The sequence below is a fragment of the Leptopilina heterotoma genome, unplaced genomic scaffold, assembly GCF_015476425.1.
Source record: "Leptopilina heterotoma isolate Lh14 unplaced genomic scaffold, ASM1547642v1 Lhet_46, whole genome shotgun sequence".
Taxonomy (NCBI): Eukaryota; Metazoa; Arthropoda; class Insecta; order Hymenoptera; family Figitidae; genus Leptopilina; species Leptopilina heterotoma.
In genome coordinates this window covers 605993-631760 of record NW_025111092.1, presented here as the reverse complement: position 1 = coordinate 631760, position 25768 = coordinate 605993, and the positions used below count along the sequence as shown (strand labels likewise).

Sequence of the window (25768 nt, the reverse complement as noted above, 5' to 3'; positions counted from 1 at the left end):
TTTCAATAATTGAATTTAGAAATCAGTGAAAAGTCAGGGAAATACTAAAGCGATTTTTTTGCTTTTTAAAATCGATCTGAGAGGCCTGAAAGAATAAAATCATTTTTCTAGTAATTTTTCGTTTCTCCTTTTTTTTATTTGTGAAGTAGAAATTAAATTTTTTGATTTCAGTCAATTAGGGAAATATTTTTCTTTGACCTTTTTTTAAAGTTTCTTAATTTCATTTTAAAATAAAAAAATTCAGAAAAGATGTGAATATTAAATTTTCAACGATCAAATTCTCAACTTTTTCAATTTTACAGTAAATTAACCAAACGAAGGAAAATAAAATTTCTTCAAAATTTTTTTTCTAGATTTATGACAGTAATATTGGAATATTGGATTTTTTTTGAATTGGAATACTATATTTTTATAATAATTTTTGTTTTCCGCTTTTTTAATTTCTAAAGTAGAAATTAGAATTTTTGAAATCGAATCAATGCTTTTTTTACACTTTTTTTAAAAATTTCCTAATTTAATTAAAAGAAAAAAATCAAAAAAGCAAATTTAAAGTTCTTGAATTTTTCAATTTCATACAAAATTAATCGAACGAAGGAAGGGAAAACAATTTTTTTTTGAAATTCCTTTTCTAGAGTTCTGATAATAATAATAATATTGGAATATTGGAATATTGGAAATAGGTAATTGTTTTTCTTCACTGTTTTTAAAATGAGTGTGGAATAATGTAAAATTTGACCTAGTTTATGATGCAGAATAAAATGAGCGTGTATTTCACCTCTTTCTCTCTATTTTTAAATGAAAAAGAATTTGAGATAGGATCAAGTGCGCTCTTTTTCTTGATTCTTCTGAATCCATAGTCACGGTTATTGTCCTATACCTACATTATAAACGAAGCAACAAGAAAGAGAGAGCAGGTGTGTTAGATAACGAGTAATATGAGTGCCAGCAATATAGTTGGTGTGTATTCATGAGGTGCCCGTTGGTCACGGGTGGCAGCCCGGAGTTCCGGGCCCGCTTCCGGACGAGTCTTGCACAGGTACGGTTTCTTTTTTAAAACGGAAACATATCAGTTCTTCTCCAACAGTTTACACGTTCATTTTATCTTTTAAAGCTCTTCGGGAAAAAGGACAATTTTTTCACCAAAAGAACAAAGAGGAAAAAAAGAAGAAGCAGAAGAAGAAATAAATTAACATTTAAATGACTTCAGTGAATTCATTATAACAATGGGATTCTCCAAGAGGGTGAGTCTTCATTAAAAAAATTTCATCAACTTTTTACTTTCCATTTTAATCGAAAAACTTCAAATTTCTCAAAAAAAAAAAACAAAAATTCAAATATTTTTCTGAAAAAATTAAAAATTTGATTTATTATTAAAATAATTTATTTTATTTAAACGATAAAGGAATTTAAAACAAAAAAATTCGAGTACAACTAGTTGACAATTAATGCAAATTGTAAATTTGTTCCATTTTGATTTAACTTTCAAAATTCCTTAAATTTGCAGAAACTATTTTCAAGTTCCCTTCTCTTTTTTGTTTTTTCAAATGATAAAACTTTGAATCAAATTCGGATATTTATTTTATGAAATTAAATTTTAACTGAATTCGAATATTTATTTATTTTATTAAACAAATTTTAATAAAATTCAAACATTTATTTTATTAAATAAATTCGAAATTGAAAACAAAAACAAATTGAGTACAAGAAATTGACAATTGAAACAAATTGTTAATTGTAAATTTGTACCGGTTTTATTTTTTAACTTTAAAAATTTCTTAAACTTGTAAAATTTTCTATTTTTAAGTAAATTAAATTTGAACTGAATTCAAATATTTATTTTATTAAATAAATTCAATTAAAAAAATAAGAACATTTATTTTTCTTATTAAATAAATTCAAACCAAATTCGAATATTTATTTTAACGAATAATTCTGAATCAAAATCGAATATTTATTTATTTTACTCATTCGAATAAATTGTATTCGCAATTAAATTGAAATGAAATCCAAATGCCAATAGAAACTAATTTGAAAGTTGAAATTCGCAACAAATTCGAATATTTTACTTATTCTAATATAAGATATTCAAATAAAATTAAAATCAAATCCAATTGTCAAAAAAAACTAATTTGAAAGTCAAAATTTAATAAATTTGTATCAAATTCGAATATTTATTCATTTTATTTATTTATTTAGTTGAAATGGTGCAAAGTATAGAAATAAAGTGTATTCGTAATTATACAAAAAATAAACTAACACCACTCGTGAAAAAAAAACTACTTTGAAAGTTAAAATTCAAAGAGCAGACAAAGAAGAACTGCTAGTGTCAAGAAGACAATGGAACAAATTTTTTTTGTAGTCGAAAAATAGTGTCATGATTTTCTCCTCTCGAAAAAATTGTTCTTCTTTTTTTTTGAATAGAAATTGTTACTCCGGTGGGTAGTGAAATATTGTCGACTTCCTCTCTCGTGAAACTTAAACAATGTGTAATACAAGGTTCGCGCGTAATTATTTGATTGTAATGTAAAATTAGCGACTATTTCGCGCTGCTGGCAAAGTGGAATACATATACATATATACGTGTACATATGTGTGTGTATAATAGACTATAGAGTTTGTCTCTATTGTAAAAGAAGTATGGTGTGCAATATTATATTAGCACCACACAATGTTTCACGTTTTGTTTCTCACAATACTTCATATATATATATATATATTTCTACAAGAACCAGTTTCCTTCAAGCAACCACAAAAGTGACACTGTACAGTAATGTTTGACGTCATTTTAATTCAAATGAAAATTTTATAGTGTAAACAAAAAAAAGCATGTGTTGTGAATAGTAAATTAAAAAATTTGGGAGATTTTTTTTTCCATTCTTCTGGATTAAGAAAAAAATATGACTCTATCTAATAGAGAGGTAAATAACAAAAAATACTCTTTCAAAATTGGGGAAATTAAATTTTTCAATTTATTTTTTTAATCAATTCAATTATTTTTTAAATAATTCGCAAAATGTTAGCTTTTTCCTTTTTCAGGGTTTGACACTGATAAAATCATCATATTATATCTATTATAAGAATATTGTTACTATAACTTATTCAAAATTACTTTCATTATTTTAATTCAATTATTGTTTTCCATAATTTTTAACTAAAATTCTTCTTTATAAAGTGTAAATTAATTATTATTAATAATTTCTAAAAAATTCCTTTCAACATTTTCAAATTCTTTTGTTTACAATTGAATTTTACGAAATTTCATCGATTATTTATTCAGGTATTCGGAAATTCTTCAATCAAATATATATTAGAAAATAAAAACTTGAAATAACTTCAAAAAAATTCAATTCAACTTTTAGAAAAAAATTATATCTACACAATTTTAAGTTAAAAGTATGAAAAATTCAAACATTCAAAGATTATAATTTGAAACCTGCTTTTCAAAACTCAATTATTATTTAAAGTTTCAACTGAAATTCATATTTCAATTAATTATTATTAGAATATTCTACGACAATTCAATTATTTAAATACAAAAAAAAATAATTTATTGAAGAATTGAATGTTTTTTAAAATTCAACTCTCATTTAAAGAATTTTATCAACAAATTTTTAAATAGGTAATTAAAATTCTTTTGACGAATTTCAATAAAATTTTTAAGAATAATTTCACAGGGTGTCTACTAACCGGGAATTCCGAAAAAACCGGGAAATAACCGGGAATTTTATTTGACCGGGAAAAACCGGGAATTTTATATCGAACCGGGAATTTTTTCACAAAAATTAAAAAAGTTTTATTATTTTAATTTGTTTTTAAAAATTCAATTTTTATTTCAATTTTTATAGATATTTATACTGTTCTCTAAATTTAAGTTAGTTAAAAATAATTAATTTCATGATAAAAAACCAGTTACCAATTCAAATATATTATGTAAATAAATTTAAAAAAAATTATGGAGTTAATAGAAATATTGTGAAATTCGACTGAAAATATGTAATTAAATTTGTTAAAGAAATTCATTAGAAACTTTTTAACAAATAGAATTTTCAAAGTATTTTAATTTAATAATTGATTAATAATTGAATATTATAAAGAGTAAAATTCTAATGTATTCATGTTTCTTACTGCGAAGATTAATAATTAAAATTTTTATTAGTTAATTTAAAAAAATATACATACTTAAAATTGTTTAATAAAATTGAACTTTCGCAAAATTTTTTTTAAATCTAAAAAATAAAATTGTTGTAATTTTTCAATTCTATTGTTTCAAGATAATTGAATTTTTCTAAACAAATCATTGAAATTTTTTTACTTTTTTTGAAAAATAATTAAATTTTTTTAAAGAATTTTATTTAAATTTTTCGAAAATAATCAAGGGAACTTAGTGACCATAAATTATAATTTTATTTTTAAAATATAAAGTCCCTCTTACAGTTTTAAATCAATTTTTTGCTTCTAAAAATTATACTATTCTATTATTATTTAATAATTATAATTATTGAACTTCTCTTAAATTTTTATCATTTTAAATTTCTGAATGTTCAAATAAATGATATTTATTTATTTCTTGAGCAAATTAAATGTTTATTACATATTAAGTAAATAATTAATTATTGCTGCTTATTATTTTCAAAAATTTTAATAAAATCCTTCACAAATTATTTTCATAAATAATAGCATTCTTTGGAAGGATTCAATTATTTTTATAAATAGTAAAATTTTTTGCAGAAGTTCAATTATTATCAATGTAATTTTAATAAAATTGAAAAATCCAATTTTCAATTATAATTATAAAGAGACAAGATTATTTTTAAAAACTTGAAAAAATTCTTTGTTTAATTCAAGTATTTTCCAAGTTTTTAATTAAAATTATTGAAAAAAACATTAATTTTAAAAAATTTAATGATTTATTTATGTTTGAAATCAAATTTAAATTTAAATTTGATAAGAAAAAAAACCGGGAAAAAATTAGGATATAGCCGGGAAATAACCGGGAATTTTGTTAAACGAAAATAGTAGACACCCTGTAAATTTCATTTTTCGAGAAATTAGATTAAAAATGTATTAAAAATAATTGAATCACTGTGAAAAATTTGATTAAATTGAGAAAAGTTTTTGAAAATAATTGAAATTTTGTCAAGAATTTTATTAAAATTTTTTTAAATAATTGAAATATTGCCAAGAATTTTATTAAAATTTTTGAAAATAATTGAATTTTAGAGAAAAATTTTAATGTTTATAAATATAATTGAAATTTTGACTATAACTTTTTTTAAACTTTTGACCATAATTGAATTTCTGCTAAGAATTTTATTACTTTTGAAAATAATTGAATTCTTGAGACGAATTTTTTAATAATATTTCTTTTTAAATACCTAAAAAATGTTTTTTAAAATATATAAATACCTATAATTATTTTAATACAAAAATAAATAATTTATTGAATAATTGAATATTTCTCAAAATTGAATTCTCATAAAGAATTTTATTAACAAATTTTTAAATAATTGAATTCTTTTGACGAATTTTAATAAAATTTTAAGAATAATTACATTTTTCGAGGAATTTGATTAAATTTTTATTTAAAAAAATTGAAATTCTGCAATGAGTTTTATTATTGATGAAAATAATAATTGAATCCCTGTAAAAAATTGTATTACATATTTATGAAAATAATTGAATCTCTGTAAACATAAATTGAATATTTTTGAAAATAATAGAATTATCGCGAAGAAATTTATAAAAAAATTTTAAAATAATTCATTTCTTGAGGAAAATTTTATTAAAATAGGTAGTAGATATTGAAAATCATTGACTGGAGGAGAATTTTTGAAAAAAAATTGAATTTGTTTAAAAGAATTTCATTAAAATTTTTGAAAATAATTGAATTATGGAGAAAAATTTTAATATTTTTAAAGTTAATTGAAATTTTGACGATAAATTTTTTAAACTTTTGACCATAATTGAATTTCTGCGAAGAATTTAATTACTTTTGAAAATAATTGAACTTCTTTGATGAATTTTAATAAAATTTTTAAGAATAATTATACATTTTTTGAGAAATTCCCATTAAAATTGTATTAAAAATAATTGAAATTTTGCAATGAGTTTAATTATTTATGAAAATAATTGTAAATCTATAAACTTTTTTATTATTTATGAAAATAATTGAATTATTGCGAAGAAAAATTATAAAGGCAACTCTTTTAAAATTGAATTAAGAAATTTGAATTAAGAAATTTGAATTAAGAAAATTGAATTAAAGAAAAATTAGATTTCAAGAATAAGCACAATAACTTTAGAAAAAAATAATTTTTCAGGATTCCAATCAAAATTCCCTGACTTTTCCAGGTTTTTTCAAGGTTTATAAATATTCCCTGACATTTCCAGGTTTTCCAGGTTTCCAGGTTGCGTGGCAACCCTGTAATTTTTTGAAATTTTGTTTTTTTACTTACAAGCTTTTTTCTTTTTTTAGTTAAATGAACTACGATATTTTGTTATAATTCTTTTAATTTGTATTTATTTATAAAAAAATTATTTTGCATATTAAAAAAATTAATTGTTATCTAGGTAAATATTTAATTTTTAATTTTTCTATTTAGCATAAGAATTTTTTAAAAATATTTAATCAGAAAAAAAATTTCGTTCATTTACACTTTCAAAGTTTCAGGAAAATCCTTTTCTTAATTATAAATTGGTTTTTAAATTTTTATTGCAAATTATTGTAATTGTAACAATTATTAATTAATAATTTACCATTTATTAACAATAATTTGCAAATTATCATTATTATTAAATTAAAATAATATTTCATTACTATTATGTATTTTAATTCGTACAAAGAGAAATAATTCGATGAATGAATCAATTAAATTTCTGTGGAACTTTTTTAATAAACAATTTTCAATGGATTCATAATTTAAATTGACAATAAAGTCAATTAGTTTTCTTTTGGACAAAAATAATCTATTTCCTCTTTTTTACACGCAATAATTGTCTGGTTATACATTTATATGGGAAATTTTTTTCAAAATTTATCGGAAAAAAGAAATTTGTTTTCATATTTTTAATTATTTTTATTTATAGTGATGATTTTTATTTATTTAGTGTAAATGTTTTTATTTGAAAAAAAATTATTTTTCGAATTTTATATTATTTATTTTTGCTTTCTTTTCTTTTTCTTTGTGAAAATATTTAATATTATATTTTGCTTATTTCGAAGTAGTAAAATATTTTTATTACAGGATGACACAAGCAGTTGCTCGGACGACTCTGGTAGCGATGTTTTTAAAAGCATTCAAAAAAATACAAATGCATTTTGCGTTTGGCAAATTGAGGTAATTTTACATTGAAAATAATATTATTTAATATTCCTATTATTCTATTTAAAATACTTTTTTCATTTATTAAAAATTTATACCGTTTTTTATTTATTCTACTTTTTTATCCTTTTTTACTTATTCAATTTTTGTATACCCTTTTATTTTATCTTCTTATACTTTATTTTATTTATTTCATCTTTTTATATTTTTGTTATTTATTTTATCCTCGTCTACATTTTTAGTTATTTTTCCCAATACTTTATTTTTTTTTAAATGTTTTTTTATTTATTTTCACTATAAATTCGTAGTAATTCACTACTAATAAGACACGATTGGAAATTTTCAGTAAAAATTCATATTCATTTTTATAGGGTCTCCGAGCAATTTCGATTCGACGAGCGAAAATGGGAATTTTTTCCTCTGAATCAGCATACATCATCTACACAGTATCATCAAAAAATGGTCCATTGCCCTATCCGGGCGTTCCGGTAATAAAAAATTCACTGATTCTATAATTTTCTTTCAACTCTTGAAATAACACGTATAGAGAAAATAAAACATTTAAGAAAGAAAAAAATAAAAACGTAAAACTCATTATGGATATTTAAAAGCTATTACTTCGAAACGGAAATGGATTTAAATAATCCATTCTCCATTGAGTTAATCAGAGCGAAAATAATTATATTTTCGATAACACTCACAAAAGCCCATTTTCTTAACCAGGTTCTGCGACTATTTTCCATTATTTACTAATTTTATTACTTTTATCATATTTTGTTGTTATTATTTTTCTATGAAAAAATTGTAACAAAAACTGCAAAAAATAAATAAATGAGAAAATATCTAAAAATATATAAATTGAATCTTTGAATAAATAAAAAGAAAGAAAATAAATTTTATTTTTTGAAAGAATAAAAAAAAGACTGAAAATAGAAAAAATGGAACAAGAAATAAAAATATAATAATTTTGTCAAATAGAACAATTTGACAAGAAAAGGTAAAAAATAAATAAAGTAAATTTTGATTTCTATAATGTTATTTAACAAATATTAAAGTTTGAATTTTAAAGTAATTTATCAAGATTTGTTTGAGAATAATAATGAAATTTAATACCAGGAAAAAGAGGTGAAAGAAAACATGGCAATGCGAGCTGTTCATTTCTGGATTGGTTCGAAATGTGATTCGACAATGTCAGGAGCTGCCGCTCTTCGTGCTGCGGAATTGGATTCTCAAGTTACAGCGACAATATTATCCCGTGAAGCCCAAGGTCGTGAAAGTCCTAGGTTCCTGGCTTATTTTCGAGATCAACTTATCGTACAGAATCTTCACACAGTACAACCCACATGTACTTTGCATAAAGTTTCTGGTCTAACGGTACCAATCTTGACTGAACTTGATGGTCTCAATTGGAGCAACTTCACTTCCCGCGATGTTATTCTAATCGATTTGCATTGCAGGTGACAATTTTTTTTTTCTTCTTTCCTATACTCCCTTACTGTCTTATCTAAAAAATCTTTTACTTAATTTTAACAACTAAAAAAAAAATACAAAATTCAACTTTTTTTATTCACCAAGGAAGTTTATTTAGGAGTTCAAAAAAATTTTTTATAATAAATAATTATTTGATTCTTTTCGATTTTGGGAAAAAAAAATTATTTTTGACGCTCAGCGTTGACGCTGACTTCAGGAATCTTAAAATTGTTTCTAATACATTTACCTGTGAATATTTTTAATTGAAAAATTATTCTAAATATCAATGATTTTTTTAAATAAATATTTAATAATTATAATTATTTTCCCATAGGAATTAAGATTTTCAAAAATTTTAATTTGTAACCTTTTGAAATTTCAATGAATATTAATAATCGTATTCCGGATGTCTATTCACAGTTTGGAATCAGTTGTTTTTGTTTGTTTTTCTTTTCATAATTTTTTGGTAATTTTTCTTCTTAAATGTTTTGAATTTTTAATAATTCAAATTTTTACTAATTCATATTTAGAGAATATGTTTTCTGTGATACTTTTTTTGCAAGAAATATTTAGAAATTATTTTGTTTTCCATAATTTTGCGTCAATAAGTGAATTTTTTTTTTAATTTTAAAAGATAACATTTTTGTTTTAAAAAAAAGTCATTTTTGTAACTTTTATAATTTTTAACCTGACATAATTCAATAATTTAGAATTCCATTAAAACTTTTGAAATAATTTAATTAATTCGAAGAATTTAATTGAAATTTTTAAAAATAATTAAATTCTTTCGAGGAATTCAATTAAAATTATAAAATGAAAATTGTAATTGTAATTTTGATTTCTTGGAATTTTATCAAATTTTTGAAAATAATTTCATTGTTTACAAGAATTTAAAAAAAGTTGTTGAAAAATTTTGCCAAAATAATTTTTAAAAATAATACAATGCTTTCGAAAAGTTTTGTTAAGATTTTAAAAATTAATTGAATTCTTTCGAGATATTTTATTCAAATTAAATTGAAAATAATTGAATTTCAGCGAAGAATTTTATTCCTCATGAAAATAATTCAATTGTTTCGAAGAATTTGAGTAAAATTTTTGAAAATAATGAAATTCTCTCGAGGAATTTAATTAAAATTGTATTGAAAATAATTGAATATTTGCGTAGAATTTTATCAAATTTTTTGAAAATAGTTGAATTGTTTCTAAGAGTTTAAAAAAATATTTGAAAACAATGAAATTTGTTTGAGAAACTTAGAATTATAATTCTATTGTCATTGAAGATACTTGAATTCCTGCGAAGAATTTTTTTATTTATGAAACTAATTTAATTGTTTCAAAGAATTTTATTAAAATTTTTGAAAATAATTAAATTCTTTAGAGAAGTTTTGATTAAAATTGTATTGAAGAAAAATTGAATTCTTGTAAAGAATTTTATAAATATTTTTTGAAATAATTGAATTTTTCAAGAATTTTCTTAAAAATGGTTTTAAAAATAATTGAATCCCTGCGAAGAATTTTATTAAAATTTTTGAAAATAATTGAATTCTTTCAAGGAATTTCGTTTAAATTTTTTTGAAAATAATGGAATTCTTGCGAAGAATTTCTGAAAATAATAAATAATAATTAATTAGTTAATAAATGAGCTTTTTTAAATATTTTAATCTGAATTTATTGAAAAGTAATTTTGATTTCCCTGACCTGTGCAACATAATATACTAGAAACAGTTAATAATTTAAAAAAATTCAATTTAGAAACATCGTGTTCCTGTGGCTTGGCTCAAAAGCCGAAATACTACACAAGAAACACGCGGCAACAATTCTCAAGCAACGAAAAGAAAACGAATCGCAAGTTTTCATAATTGATGACGGCTACGAGAGAACATTACCAAATGAAGTGAGAAAACTTCTCAACGATGTTTTAAATTTATCAAATAGAAATGTTATTCCCGAAAATCGACAATCATTATTATTGGCAAGTCCAGTGAAACTCTATAAATGTAGCGAGCAAACGGGAAAATATAAAGTTGTCGAAGTAAAATCAGGACCAATATTACGTAAAGATTTCACATCGGATTCAGTATTTTTGATTGATCGCGGTGAAATTGGAATATGGGCATGGGTTGGAAAGAATGTTAATGCAAGAGAAAAGCTCGAGGCAGTGAGAAATGCGCGTGGTTTTGTGAAAAAGAAAGATTACAGCGTAACAGTACCGGTAACGAGAGCTGTCGAAGGTCAAGAACCGATGGAAATGAAAACATTGATTAGAGGCTGGGGACAAACAAAAGCAAGACCTCTCACATTGCCCTCATGTTTTGAGCCCGAGTACATGACAGAGAGACCACGAATGGCGGCTGAATGTCAATTAGTCGATGATGGATCCGGTGAGAAAACTCTATGGCGAGTTAATCAACAGAACGGAATGATCGAAGTGAGAATAAAAAATAAATTCCAAAAATTTACATTTTTTCTATTTATACCTATTAGATTTTATTTTTCCATACATTTATTAATAAATTTTTTTATTTTTATAATTGGGTACAAAAAGGAGAAAAAACTAATTCTTTCATTTTTTCCAATTTTGAAGATTTTTTTGTATTTTAAATTTAAAATAGTAGGTACCTATAGTCCTATAGTTCTTTTTTCCTTTCAGGTGGAAGATCGAGGGATATATTATGCCGAAAGTTGTTACGTAATGCGTTACAAATACGGATATGGCCGTAGAAGCAGATTAATCGTAGGTTTAGAAATACGGAACAATGGACATTAATTTATAGTGCCGTGAATATTACCCAAAATCCGTTTGCCATAATTTTCATTGAACCGTAATTTATATTATCGAAAACATTAATTCCATTTATTCAAATCGCATCATTAATTAAATATCAATAGTTCTCGGTGAGATTATTATTTTACTATCAGCTAAATTTTACTTCATTTTCTTCAATTTAAAATTTTTAAACAATACCCTTTTTCTTTCTTTCTACCTTTGCCTTATTAAATTAAATAAATTAAAATAAATTATTAAAATTAAATCAATATGTGAAAAATAACCTAATTCTTAAATAAAATTAAATTGAATTTAAAGAAAAATTTTTAAAAGATAAATAAATTATACCTATATTTGTAAAGTAATGAATTAAATTTGTAAATCAAATTAAATTTGTAAAAGAAATGGACTAAAATATCAAATTAAATTAAATTTGTAAAAAAATGAACTAAATTCGTAAATTAAATGATTTTTGTACATGAGACGATTTTAATTCATAAATTAAATTTTTAAAAGAAATTAATTAAATTTATAAAAGGAATGAACTAAATACATAAATTAAATGAAGTTTGTGAAAAATACGAAATACAAAAAAATACTCGTAAATTAAATTCCTTTTGCAAAAAAATGTATTAGATTCATAAATTAAACTATACTTCTAGGAGAAAATAGTTAAATTCGTACTAAATATAAATTAAATTAATTTTTTAAAAGAAATTAAATCAAATTTATAAATAAAAAATACTTGGGATGAAAAATCAATTAAAGTTGAAATTTCGGTTCAATGAAAAACAGGAATTTTTTTGGATTAAATATTCAGCCACGTTTTCAATAGTAAACGCTCAGGAATAATGAAATGAAAAAATTGTTTTAGGTTTATTGTTGGGAAGGTGCTCATTCCTCCGGTGGAGACAGAGAAACGGCATTGGATGCTGCTTGTCAAATTGCCGAGGAAGTTTCTGCACAACTTGTAAAAGCCTCACAAGGCAATGAGCCACCTCATTTGTTACAAATTTACAAAGGAAAGTTGACTATTCTTGCTGGTCCGCACAAAAATAATCGTGAGTCTTAAGATTATTTAACTATAACAATCATAAAAAATTATTAGTAATAAATTAAGCATTAAATAATTGCTAAATAATAAATTTAATTCGATTAAAAGTTTTTAATATTTAATTAATTAAAATTGATTAATATTTACTTATTTATTTATTTTAAAAAATTCAAAACTCCTATCTAAGATCTAATTATTCTAATTACTTTCCCAAAAATACGTATTCATAAATAATTTTTCACCAGCGCCGAGTAAATACTTAGTCCGAGTATTCGGATCGACGCCCTACACATCAAAAGCCGTTGAACGCTCATTAAGAGCAAACAGTTTAGATTCGAGTGGAGTTTTCGTATTATTTTCAAATTCGCCAATGGTTTGGTGCGGAAGTCGAAGTACCGGTGATGCCAGAGAAGCATCGAGAAGATTAGCCCCAAGTTCCGCACCACTAATTTCAGAAGGCAACGAAGTCGAGGAATTTTGGTCTCAATTGGGAGGTGTGTCAGAAATTACCAAAAAGATTTTTTCTTTTTCAATAATATTTTTTTTAATTCTAATTCTTTGAATATCCGTTAAAATTGCAACTATTGTAATAATTCGAAAAAGAAAGAATAAAAAGAGAAAAATTTTCCACAGGTCGAGGAGAATATGGAACAGAATTTGTCGACGACGAAGAGGAACAAGAGAAACATTTATATCATTGCCGAATAGAACAAGATAATTTTACAGGCGAACAAGTTTTGGGCTTTTCACAAAGTTCCCTTCTACCGGAAGCAATTTGGTTACTGGACGCCGGAAACATAATATGGCTCTGGATTGGAAACTATTCGTCAATCAAAACCCTAAAGGAATGCGTAGAGCGCGGAAAAATATTTCTCTACACACATCCTGCGGGTCGAGATCGTAATACACCCATTTCGATAATTAAACAAGGTTACTAATTTTTCTAAACTCATTTTCAATTCAACATTTACTTTACGGACCAAAAATGAAAAATCACGGACCATTAACGGACCAACTACTGACAAAAAAAAATCAGTCCGAGTCAAATAAAAGAACATTTTACTTAAAACTATAAATTAAATTTTTTCATAACAATAAAACATGAAGATATCAATAAATCCGAGTCTTCGACTCGGAGTCATCGATTTTTTCATGTTTTATGATAATTAAAGATGGCAACTTGATAAAATCAGTATTTTATATTATAAGAATATTGTACTTCTTTAAAATTATTTTTATCATTTCAATTCAATTATTTTATTTAAGAATTTTTAACTAAAAATCAACTACAATTCTTTAAATCAATTCATTTTTGAAAAAGTTCTTTGACCATTTTTAAATCCATTTGTTTACAATATTGAATTTTACGAAATTCAACTATTCGTAAATTAATAAATATTAGAAAATAAAAACTTCAAATAATATTAAAAAAATGTCAATTAACAATTAAACTTTTTCAAAAAAATTAATTTCAAAATTCAATTATTTCTAAAAATTGAAGATATATTGCTTTTAATATTCAATTATTATCTAAAATTTTAACTAATTTCATTTTTAAATCAATTTTTATTAGATAATTCTACTAGAATTCAATTATTTAAAAAATACAAAAATAAATAATTTATTCAATAATTGAATGTTTCTTCAAATTCAATTCCCATAAAGATTTTTATAAACAAATTTTTAAGTAATTGAATTCTTTCGACAATTTTTAATAAAATTTCTAATTATAAAAGTAAATTTTGCGAGGAATTCGATTAAAATTATATTAAAAATAATTGAAATTCTTCGATGAGTTTTATTATTTATGAAAATAATTGAATTCCCAAAAAACAATTTTATTATTTTTGAACATAATTAAATTTCTGCACAAGATTTTATTTTTCTTGAAAACAATTGAATTTCTGCAATAATTTGTGACTTCTCCAAAATTAAATTTCTTTTTAGTGTTTTTAACTAAAATATTTCTATAAATCCATTATTTTTAATAATTTTTGAAAAAGTTTTTTAAGAATTTTCAAATTCATTTGTTTTTAACAGAAACTCATTTTTTAATCATTTTTTATTAGATACTTAATTCTACTAGAATTCAATTATTTAAATACAAAATTAAGTAAATAATTTATTCAATAATAGAATGTTTCTTAAAATTGAATTCTCATAAAAAATTTTATCAACAAATTTTTAGATAAAATTGAATTCTTTTGACGAATTTAAATAAAATTTTTAAGAATAATTACATTTTTCGAGAAATTTGATTAAAATCGTACTAAAAATAATTAAAATTCTGCGATAAACTTTATTACTTATGAAAATAATTGAATTCCTAAAATTCTGGTAGAATTTTCAAATAAAAATTTTATTTATTATTTTTAAAAATGATTGATAATTGAATTCTTTCGACAAATTTTAATAAAGTTTTTGAGAATAATTACATTTTGCGAGGAATTCGATTAAAATGGTATTAAAAATAATTAAAATTCTGCAATGAGTTTTATTTTCTTTTTAAATAATTCAATTCCTAAAAAGAATTGTATTATTTACGAAAATAATTGAATCCCTATAAAAAAGTTATTATTTAAGAACATAATTTAATTATTGCGAAGAAATTTATAAGAAATTTATAAATAATTGGATTCCTGTGAAATTTTTATTATTTTATGAAAATAATTAAATGTTTGCGTAGAATTTTATTTAATTTTTTTTGTAAATCATTGAATTCTTTTGGAAAATTTTTTAAAATAGTACACGGAAAAAATTTTGGTGCACTAGTCGTTCCTACTAGTGCACGAGCTATACCAAACCGCAGGACGAATGTTGTCCTAGCGCTTAGTATAGCAGACGTACCGTTTTGTGACAGCAGGCGCACCCTTTTGGTGAGCCCTCTGCATTATTTAATAGAGCAGACGATATACTACACCTATACGGATAACATACGTCCCATTTTCGTGCATCTGACGCGCCAAAACGAGGTAACAGTGCGCCGAACTACTGGTAGAACAACTGTACTATAGGCAGCGCAAATGATGCACCAAAATTTTTTCCGTGTAGATATTAAAAATCAATGAATTGAGGAAAATCTTTGAAAATAATTGAAATTTTGCCAAGAAATTTATTAAAATTTTCTGAAAATAATTAAATTTCGGAGAAGAATTTTATTATTTCTAAAGATAATTGACATTTCGACAAGAACTTTTTTTAAAATTTTTGAACATAGTTGAATTTCTGCGAATAATTTTATTACCTTGAAAATAATTGAATTTATCTAAAATTAATTTTTAAATCAATTTTTATTAGAAAATTCTACTAGAATTCAATTATTTAAATAGAATAATAAATAATTTATTGATTAATATTGAATGTTTCTTGAAATTCAATTCTCATAAAGAATTTTCTTCATAAAGAATCAACGAATTTTAAATAATTAAATTCTTTGGACTAATTTTAATAAAATATTTAAAAATAGTTACATTTTTCCAGGAGTTTGATTAAAATTATATTAAAAATAATTGAAATTCTGCAATGAATTTTATTATTTATGAAAATAATTGAATTCAAACAGAATTTTATTATTTACGAAAATAATTGAATTCCTGTAAAAATTTTATTGTTTATAAAAATAATTGAATTATTGCGAAGAAATTGATAAAAAAATTTGTAAATAATTGAATTCCTGTGAAAGTTTGATTGTTTATGAAAATAATTGAATGTTTGCGTAGAATTTTATTAAAATTTTTGAAAATAATTGAATTTCGGAGAAGAATTATATTATTTCTAAAGATAATTGAAATTTTGACGAGAATTCTTTATTAAACATAATTGAATTTTTGTGAAGAATTTTATTATTTTTAAAAATAATTGAATTTCTGCAATCATTTGTAATTTCTCTAAAATTCTCCAAATTATATTGTACAATTTACTAAATTTTCGTCCTTTTTAAATCAAATTACGGACTTTACGGACCTTTTTTAAAAAAAACTGACTTTTATGGACTTGAAGCAAATTTACGGACATTTACGGGATTTACGGACCTAGTTCGAGCCCTGAAAGAAAAGTGAAGATTAATTTCTTTTTCAGATTTCGAGCCGCCTTCATTTATAGGACTATTTGAAAATTGGAATCACAATTTCCTACGTGGTTATCAATCCTTCGAGGCATTACGTTCAATGATTGAAGACAAAGAGCAGACAATAAATATTTCTTCGAATAAACAAATTAATGACTTTAACAGTCACGTAAAATATCCCCTGAGAACTTTAAAAAACGAACCCGAAAATCTACCGACAGAAGTTGATGTTTCAAGAAAAGAATTGCATTTAACTTATGATGATTTCATCACCGTTTTTAAAATGGAACCAAATGAATTTGAAAAACTTCCAGCATGGAGAAGACAACGACTTAAACAATCCGCGGGTTTATTTTAATTTATTTTTTAAAAATATTTTAAAGAGAATGATTTTTTTGTACTTTTAAATATGTAGAATTTAATTTTTAAGAAAAGTAAATAAATTGAAAATCCTATGAAAACTTACGAGATTTATTCATGAAGGAAAATTTTGTAGTAAAATTTTTAATATGAAATAGAAATTAACTTAGGATGATGTGTCCATTGAGTCGGAGTCCACTCGGCGTACATTTTCCTCTTCGACAATAATTGGTCGTACAACTTTATTAAGCACTGCTGTTGTTCCACGTTTGAAGAGATATGATTTTTGTCGTTCGCCTTTTTTACTTGTAAGTTCATATGGACGGATATATTCCGTTGAACCTTTGCGAATAACACATAAATCAATTGAACTTCCAGAGCCTAAATCGTTATAAATTCCAGCGCGAATTGCATCAGCCACTAGTATTTTGCCTTCTTCTTCCTAAAATTTTGTTTTGTTTAGTAGAAATACTTTAAAAATAATTTTTTTTTAATAATGAACTAAAAACGTGAAGATTTTCGAGATTTAAAATTTCAAGGATGCCACATTTTATTTCGTTTTTTCTTGATTTCCAGATATAATTTTAACTTTTTCCTAATCCGTATAATAAAAATTCAATGTTCTTAAAGTTCCGAACTTACAAATGAACGAAATTTATTTATTTCCTCTTGAAAATTTTTATTTTATTTTCAAAAAAAAGTATTTTCCGTATTTAAACAATTATTCTTAACTGAATAAATGTTGAAGTTACATTACTTTTTGATTCAGTAAAGTAATTTTTGAAAATATTTACACACACGGAGAGAAATCTGTTGCTCTTAGCGCATGAGCAGGACGTACTAAAAACGCATACATACCACCTTGCGAAAGTTGCAAGAAATCCATGCTGATTTTTCATGGATTTGAGCAACTGTGGCACAAGTGGGAAAAAGCTGTGCAAAGTTATAGCGAATTCGGTTATCTGCATGTTTCAAAAAATTGACTGTCTCACAACTGGAGGTGTCTCACAACTGGAGACTCTCCCCTACCTAATTTTAGAAATTCACTTTTTTCCAGTAGTAAAAAAAATTCTCTGACATTTTCCTGATTTTTCTGACAAATTATATTTTCTCTGATTATTATCTAATTTCCTTGACCTGTGGCAACCCTGAATTACAAAAATTACAAATACAATCATAAAAATACGAAATTAAATCATGAAAATAAAAAATAAAGACATGAAAATTGCAAAGTCAAATTATGAAAATTAAAATTAAATTATAATACATACCTGTAAACAAATTTATAAAAAATAAAATAAAATAAAGTAAATAAATTTATAAAAATAAAATCATAATGCAAAAAAAAATTATAAAACTTAAAAATAAGGACCCACAAGTTCTGAACGTATAAATGAAAGAAATTTCTTAACGATATAAATATTTTTAATAATTACTGTCTACAATCGAAATTTAACATTTAAAATCTTTATAATTTATTCTTTTTATGCTCGACGCAATATTATTATAATAAAATTGAAAGAAGAAATAAATAAATTTCGTTCATTTGTATGATCAGAACTTCAGGGACATTCAAAATTAAATCATAGAAATTCAAAATCAAATTACAAAAAATGAAAATAAAATCATAGAAATTAAATGTGCTTTTTGTTAAAACCATTTTTTAATTAATAATTTTGTAAAATAAAAAGGCTCAGAATGTCTGTTACCAGAAAAATGTATATATAAATTTCGTGTAATCCTTAGAAAAGAAACAGTTATAATAAATATAAAAGTAAAATTATAAAAATTAAAAAATATAATCAAAATGCAACACAAATAACAGTTCTAGGCCTTTTCGTTTTATAATTATTAATAAAAATTAAATTATAAAAATTCAAAATTATAAACATAATGTAAAATAAAACTATGAAAATGAAAATTTACGTACAGTTAAACCCGGCTTCCATCGACTCTCAAAAACTGACATTGCAGCCAAGGATCCAGAGCCCATTGTCGTGTATTGTAAACTATCAGATGAGCCATGAGGATAAATGCAGAAAATATGCGGTCCCTTAAGATCAACGCCTCCGACTACCAATGCAGCACCAATATGTCCTTGATAACGGAACAAAAGTTGACAAAGCATTTTATTTGCCGTACTCACAGGTACAATGCGTCCAGTATGCAGACGATGCAATTCCAATTGACTCGAAATCATTTGAGTTGTCATTTCCGTATCAGCAGCGGTTCCAGCTCCACAGCAACTAATTTCAGAAAAATAAATATATAAATTACAAATTCTTTCGTTACATTTATTCCTAACGAAAAATTAATCAAATTTCAATATTATCGAATAATTGCTAAAAAAAATTGATACATTCTGAATATTTTCAGGGTTGCCACAAAAATTTAATTTTGTTCTTCCCTGATTTTGAGAAAAAAATTTTGACTTTTTGCCTGACCCTAAAAACATTCAGATTCACTCTAAAAATTATTAGATACATGAAGAAATCGATCATTATTTTATATTATAAGAAATAAGAATATTGCTACTGTAACTTCTTCAAAATTATTTTCATTATTTCAATTCAATTATTATTTTCTACAGTTTTTACCTAAAATTCTTCTATAAATCAATTGTTTTTTTATAATAAAAATTATTTATTTTATTTTCTAAAATGAAAACTTCAGATAATTTAAAAAAAAAATTCAATTAAACTTTTTCAAAAAAAATTAATTCTACAAAATTGTTAGTTAAAAGTATGAAAAATTAAATAATTTACATAGATTTTAATTTGTAACATTTTCAAAATTCAATTATTTCTAAAAATTCATCCTATAATGTTTTGAAGATTCAATTATTATTTAAAATTTTCAACTTCAATTAATTTTTAAATCATTTTTAATAGGAAATTCTACGACAATTCAATTATTTAAATACAGAAATAAATAATTTATTGAATAATTGAATATTTCTTAAAATTGAATTCTCATAAAGAATTTCATCAACAAATTTTTAAATAATTGAATTCTTTTGACGAATTTTAATAAAAATTTTAAGAATAAGTACATTTTTCGAGGAATTTGATTAAAATCGCACTAAAAATAATTAAAATTCTGCGATAAACTTTATTATTTATGAAAATAATTGAATTCCTAAAAAGAATTCTATTATTTATAAAAATAATTGAATCCCTGTAAAAAATGTATTATTTATGAAAATAATTGAATAATTTGAATAAAATAATTTGAATAAAAATAATTTAATAAAATTCTCCGCAAGAATTTCATTATTCTCATTTAAATAATATTATTTTTTAGAGCAATTATATTATTTCCAACACAATTTTAATAAAATTTCTCGAAAGAATACAATTATTTTTAAAAATATTAATGAAATTCGATTATTTTCAAGAATTTTAATATAAATTCAATTATTTTCGACAATTTTAAAGAAATTCTTTTTCAAAAAATCATTATTTTCAAAATTTTTAATAAAATTCCATCAAAAAATTTAATTATTTTCAAAAATTCAGATAAAATTTTTCGAAACAATTCAATTATTTTTATGGATTGTAAAATCCTCCACAAGAATTCAATTATTTTCATAAATAATAAAATGTTTAGGGGGAATTCAATTATTTTCAATACAATTTTAATAAAATTTCTCTAACAGGTTCAATTATTTTTAAAAATTGTAATAAAATTTTTCTAAACAATTCAATTGTTCTCAAAAGTTTTGAATAAAATTCTTTGTAAATTTCAATTATTTTCAAAAATTACATATTTTTATGAAATTTAATGAAATTCTTAAAAAGGGACGCATGATTATTCCCCAAATGTCATTTTTCCGAAATGTCATTTTACCGAACTGCACTTTTGCGAATAGTCATTTTTGCGAAAAGCCATTTTTGCGAAATGTCATTTTTACGAATAGTCATTTTTGCAAAAAGCCATTTTTGCGAATATTAATTTTTGCGAATTGTCATTTTTGCGAATCGCCATTTTTACGAATTGTCACTTTTGCAAATTGACATTTTTACGAATCGCCATTTTTACGAATTGTCACTTTTGCGAATCGACATTTTTACGAAATGTCATTTTTGCGAATAGCCATTTTTGCGAAAAGTAATTTTTACGAATTGTCGTTTTTGCGAATTGTCATTTTTGCGAAAAGCTATTTTTGCGAATTGTCATTTTTGCGAAATTTCATTTTTGAGAAATGACATTTATGCGAATTGTCACTTTTGCGAATCGCCATTTTTACGAATTGTCACTTTTCCGAAAAATACAATAGTAAACTTGTAGGTATATATAGATTCACTATTGTATTTTTCGCAAAAATGACAATTCGCAAAAATGACTTTTCGGAAAAGTGACAATTCGTAAAAATGGCGATTCGCAAAAGTGACAATTCGCATAAATGGCATTTCTTAAAAATGAAATTTCGCAAAAATGACAATTCGCAAAAACGACAATTCGCAAAAACGACAATTCGTAAAAATTACTTTTCGCAAAAATGACATTTCGTAAAAATGTCGATTCGCAAAAGTGACAATTCGTAAAAATGGCGATTCGTAAAAATGTCAATTTGCAAAAGTGACAATTCGTAAAAATGGCGATTCGCAAAAATGACAATTCGCAAAAATTAATATTCGCAAAAATGGCTTTTTGCAAAAATGACTATTCGTAAAAATGACATTTCGCAAAAATGGCTTTTCGCAAAAATGACTATTCGCAAAAGTGCAGTTCGGTAAAATGACATTTCGGAAAAATGACATTTGGGGAATAATCAAGCGTCCCTCTTAAAAAATAAATGTAACTATTTACAAAATCTTGTCAAGAATAAATTATTTTCAATACAATTTTAATTACTTTTTCTCAAAAAAATTCAATTATTGAAAAAAATGTTGATAAAATTCTGGAAATTAATTTAAATTATTTTCAAATTTTTTGATAAATACTTTGCAAGAATTCAATTATTTTCAGTAAATTAACAGGGTGGCCACAAGTTTCAGTTTATCAATTTCCCTGACATTTCCCTGACAATTTACTGACATTAAAATTACTTTCCCTGACAAAATTCTTTTTACAGAAAAATATGAATGTTTACGGAAAATGGGTAAAATTTATTAATTTGAATAATTTCTAAAAATTACAATTATAACCCTTCCTGAATTCAATTATTTTTTACAATTTTCAAGTAAACTTCATCTCTGAATCAATTAATTTAAATAATTTCCCAAAAGTTCTTCTAGAATTCAATTATTTAAATACAAAAATTTAATTTTTTATAATAATTGTAATTATATAAATATAATAGTTTTTCAATTTTGAATAATTTACAAACAATTAAAATTTGGTAAAATCTTTTAAAAATAATTGAATTTTTGAAAAATATAAATAAAAATGATCAAATTTTTGAAGAATTTAAATTTTAAACAGGACCATGATTTCTCAAAAATTTTAATAACTCCAAAAAGTAAATTTTCATAAACTTTTATTCACATTGTTCGAAGATAATTAAATCTTAAAAAATTATTTTCAAACAATTCTAATAATTAGTTTTTAAAAATATTTTAATGTAATTTTTCGAAAATAATTGAATTTCTTAAAAAAAAATTGGTATAATTTAAAAAACTAATTAATTTTTCTTTAAATTTTAATTAAAAATTTTGAGCTTGATTGTATTCTCCAAAATATTAAAAATAATTCTAAAATGTTATTATTTTGATATGTATTTGAATTTTTGGAAATATGTAATTGAAAATACTGAAAACATTGAATTTTTAAGAATTAGAAGCTAATATTTCAATTATTTTCAAAATTTGCAATTAAAATTCTTCAAAAATTGATTTTTAAAAATTGTAAATAAATACTTGAAATGTTTGGAAGAAAAGTCGAAAAAGTCGCAATTTTTTAAAATAAGTCGAAAAAATTCTCAATTTTCTTAATTTCCCTGAAAAAATTTTTTTCCTGACATTTCCCTGACTTTACTGAAAAAAAATTTGTTCCCTGACATTTCCCTGACTTTACTGACATGTGGCCACCCTGATTAATTTTATAATTGAAAACTTTTAAAAAGGAATATTATTTAAAAAGTTAGGAAACAAAAGAAACAAACAGCAACTAACTTCAAACTGCGAACAGATTACCGGAATACGATTATTAATATAGAAGAAGATAGATTTGTAAATAATTGAATGCCTGTGAAATTTTTATAATTTATCAAAATTTCAAATTTATCATAATTAAATGTTTGCGTAGAATGTTATAAAAATTTTTGAAAATAGTTGAATTTCGGAGAAGAATTTTATTATTTATAAAGATAATTGAAATTTTGAAGTTCATCTGTTTATGAAAATTGCAAACGCAACTCTTTTAAAATTGAATTAATTTTGAAATATTTTAAGTAAAATTATTCATTAAATAATTTATTTATTTTTTGATAGTTGTTCAAGATTCAAGTTATTTAAAAAGAAATATTTGCCAGAAATAGAAAAAATATAACATAAGGTTTTGTATTAGAATTTGTGGTAATTTCATAGTTAGGAGGTAAACAAAGATGACACCAAAATTCTGAATTTTCTTATATGAATTCAAAAAATTAAATTTTTTCCCTGACCAATTTTACTTTTCCTGATTTTTTCCTGACTTTCTTGACCTGTGGCTACCCTGATTTTTAAATTGCGAATTATTTGGAAATAAAATATTAAATTAACGATAGTTGTAAACAATTTTCTTTCTATTTGTTAAATAATTGATAAAATTTTGTAACATTGGAACAGAATTTTTTTCTTTATTGATTACTTAATTGGATAATTAAATAAATAATTAATTAATATTTGATATATTAACTTACTAAATATGCTGACTGAGATAGTGAATTTTTTCCGAATTCAGATCAGCTACAATTGTATCGCTTGTTGCTCTCGTATCAGCGCCCAAAATAACTCCATCTTTAAAAATTATTCCGGCAATTGTTGTTCCTGTTTTTTGTGCTTTCGGCACTTGAAATCCTTTTGCCGATAGAAGTTCATTACTGAAAAACAATACAATTACAGTGACAAGTTCTTTATCGGAGTAGAATAAATCATATTCTTGTTATTGTCATACATCCACTTCTTTTTAATATTACTAACTGAATACAAATTTTTATTCTAAAAACAGTCTTTTATTAAACAATAGTATGAAATCTGAATGGAATAAAATGTAATATAATGTGTAATATAACAAAATAGAGGAAAATAGAAAGAATTTGTAAAAGTAGCAGAGCAAACGTCATATTCAAATTGAGATGTATACAATCTTCTTCTCAGAGATATTTATAAGTAAATAAAATGAACCGTTATAATAAAACAGTCCGTAATTATGAAATTATTATTAAAATTTAATTATATTTTGTACATTTTAATGTTTAAAGTAACTTTTTTTCAAAAAAGTGACACAGCATTATTGATGCTTTATAGGTTAGGTGTATACTTTCGTTGCAAATTTCTCGAAATTAATGTAATATTTACATTTTCTAGAGAGATGTAAACGATATTTTATTACTTACCGTTGACACAAATCAAAGGAAAATCCTTCAGCGGGTATTTCAGGCGCTAAAACTGAAGCCATTTTCAGATATTTTTGTTAATAACGCTTTTTCAGTAAGTCACTGTAACATAACCTAGTTATCTTAAACTTGAAACTTGACAGCAAACGCATGCGCAGTGCTGACAGTGGTGTTACACACCCGCGAAAAATTTGAATATCCTAATTTGTCCCGTCACTGTTTTTGGAAATTATTTATTCAAAAATAATTTCATTACACGTAAAAAAATACATCTTTAGTTTAATTGTCTTACGCTTTTATTTTTATTACAAAGAATTCAATTTTCTTGCACTTTATTTTTAAATCTGTTGTGTAAAGTTATCGAATATACGACACGTCACAATAGATGGTTGCATATCCGCAGGCGCCAGAGGACAATTCCTAGGAAATCACATTTGTTATTTATTTATTTAAATTATTTAAAAATGTTAATTATTTTTTTAATAATAATAAAATAAATAGTAATATTATTTTTATCTACATTAATGAGACTCACATTAATAATAATCGTTGAATTTCGGTAATCTGTTCACAGTTTAGTTGGTTTGTTTTTGACAGTTTTTTTGTTTCCCCTAATTTTTTAAAAATAATTTTTCTTTCTAAATAGGTATTTTGAATTTTCAAATAAATTTAATTTTAATTTATTGCTTTAAAGATTAAAGACAAAAAGAATTAAAAATTATAAACTAAACTTTTTAAAAAATAATTGTATTCTCTCGAGAAATTTTATTAAAATTGTATTGAAAATAATTGAATTTCTGCAAAGCACTTATTATAAAATAAAAAAATAAAATAAAAAATTATTTAGAAAAATTCAATTAATTTCTGTAAAATTTTAATTATTTCCTTGAAAAAATTTAATTATTTTCAAAAATTTTTAATAAAATTCTTTCGATTAATATTTTAGTTGAAAATATATTGAAATTAATTGAATTCTCTCGACGAATTTTATAAAAAATTTAAAAAATAAATTAATTCTTTCGTGGAGAATTTCATTTAAATTGTATTGAAAACAATTCCATTCATGTGAAAAATTATATTGTTTATAAAAATAATAGAATTTTTGTGAAAAATTTTATTATTTATGAAAATTATGGAATTGTTGGGAAGAATTTTATTAAAATTCTTGAAAATAATTAAATTGTTTTTC

General features: G+C 23.1%; 2 protein-coding genes across 4 annotated transcripts; one reads left to right on the top strand and one right to left on the bottom strand.

Annotated features, from left to right (window-relative positions):
- The first annotated feature begins 627 nt into the window (after positions 1 to 627).
- On the top strand, positions 628 to 17140 carry LOC122507299 (villin-1). Of its 3 annotated transcripts, XM_043619917.1 has the most exons (11): positions 628 to 1036; positions 1112 to 1241; positions 7245 to 7337; positions 7694 to 7810; positions 8439 to 8779; positions 10545 to 11220; positions 11443 to 11526; positions 12434 to 12620; positions 12859 to 13107; positions 13247 to 13543; positions 16691 to 17140. In XM_043619917.1, the coding sequence occupies exons 2-11, from the start codon at positions 1224 to 1226 to the stop codon at positions 17035 to 17037; spliced, it is 2409 nt and encodes an 802-aa protein (XP_043475852.1). In that variant the 5' UTR covers positions 628 to 1036; positions 1112 to 1223; the 3' UTR covers positions 17038 to 17140. The 3 variants fall into 3 exon arrangements, with proteins under 3 accessions (XP_043475852.1, XP_043475853.1, XP_043475851.1); XM_043619918.1 differs by lacking the exon at positions 628 to 1036 and having other exon boundaries at positions 1050 to 1241; XM_043619916.1 differs by lacking the exons at positions 628 to 1036; positions 1112 to 1241 and adding an exon at positions 2728 to 2918.
- LOC122507301 (proteasome subunit beta type-7) lies at positions 17130 to 24715 on the bottom strand. Its single transcript, XM_043619922.1, has 4 exons — positions 24580 to 24715; positions 23884 to 24063; positions 18970 to 19285; positions 17130 to 17481 (listed from the first exon to the last, which is right to left on the bottom strand). The coding sequence occupies exons 1-4, from the start codon at positions 24639 to 24641 to the stop codon at positions 17206 to 17208; spliced, it is 834 nt and encodes a 277-aa protein (XP_043475857.1). The 5' UTR covers positions 24642 to 24715; the 3' UTR covers positions 17130 to 17205.
- Positions 24716 to 25768: the final 1053 nt, after the last annotated feature.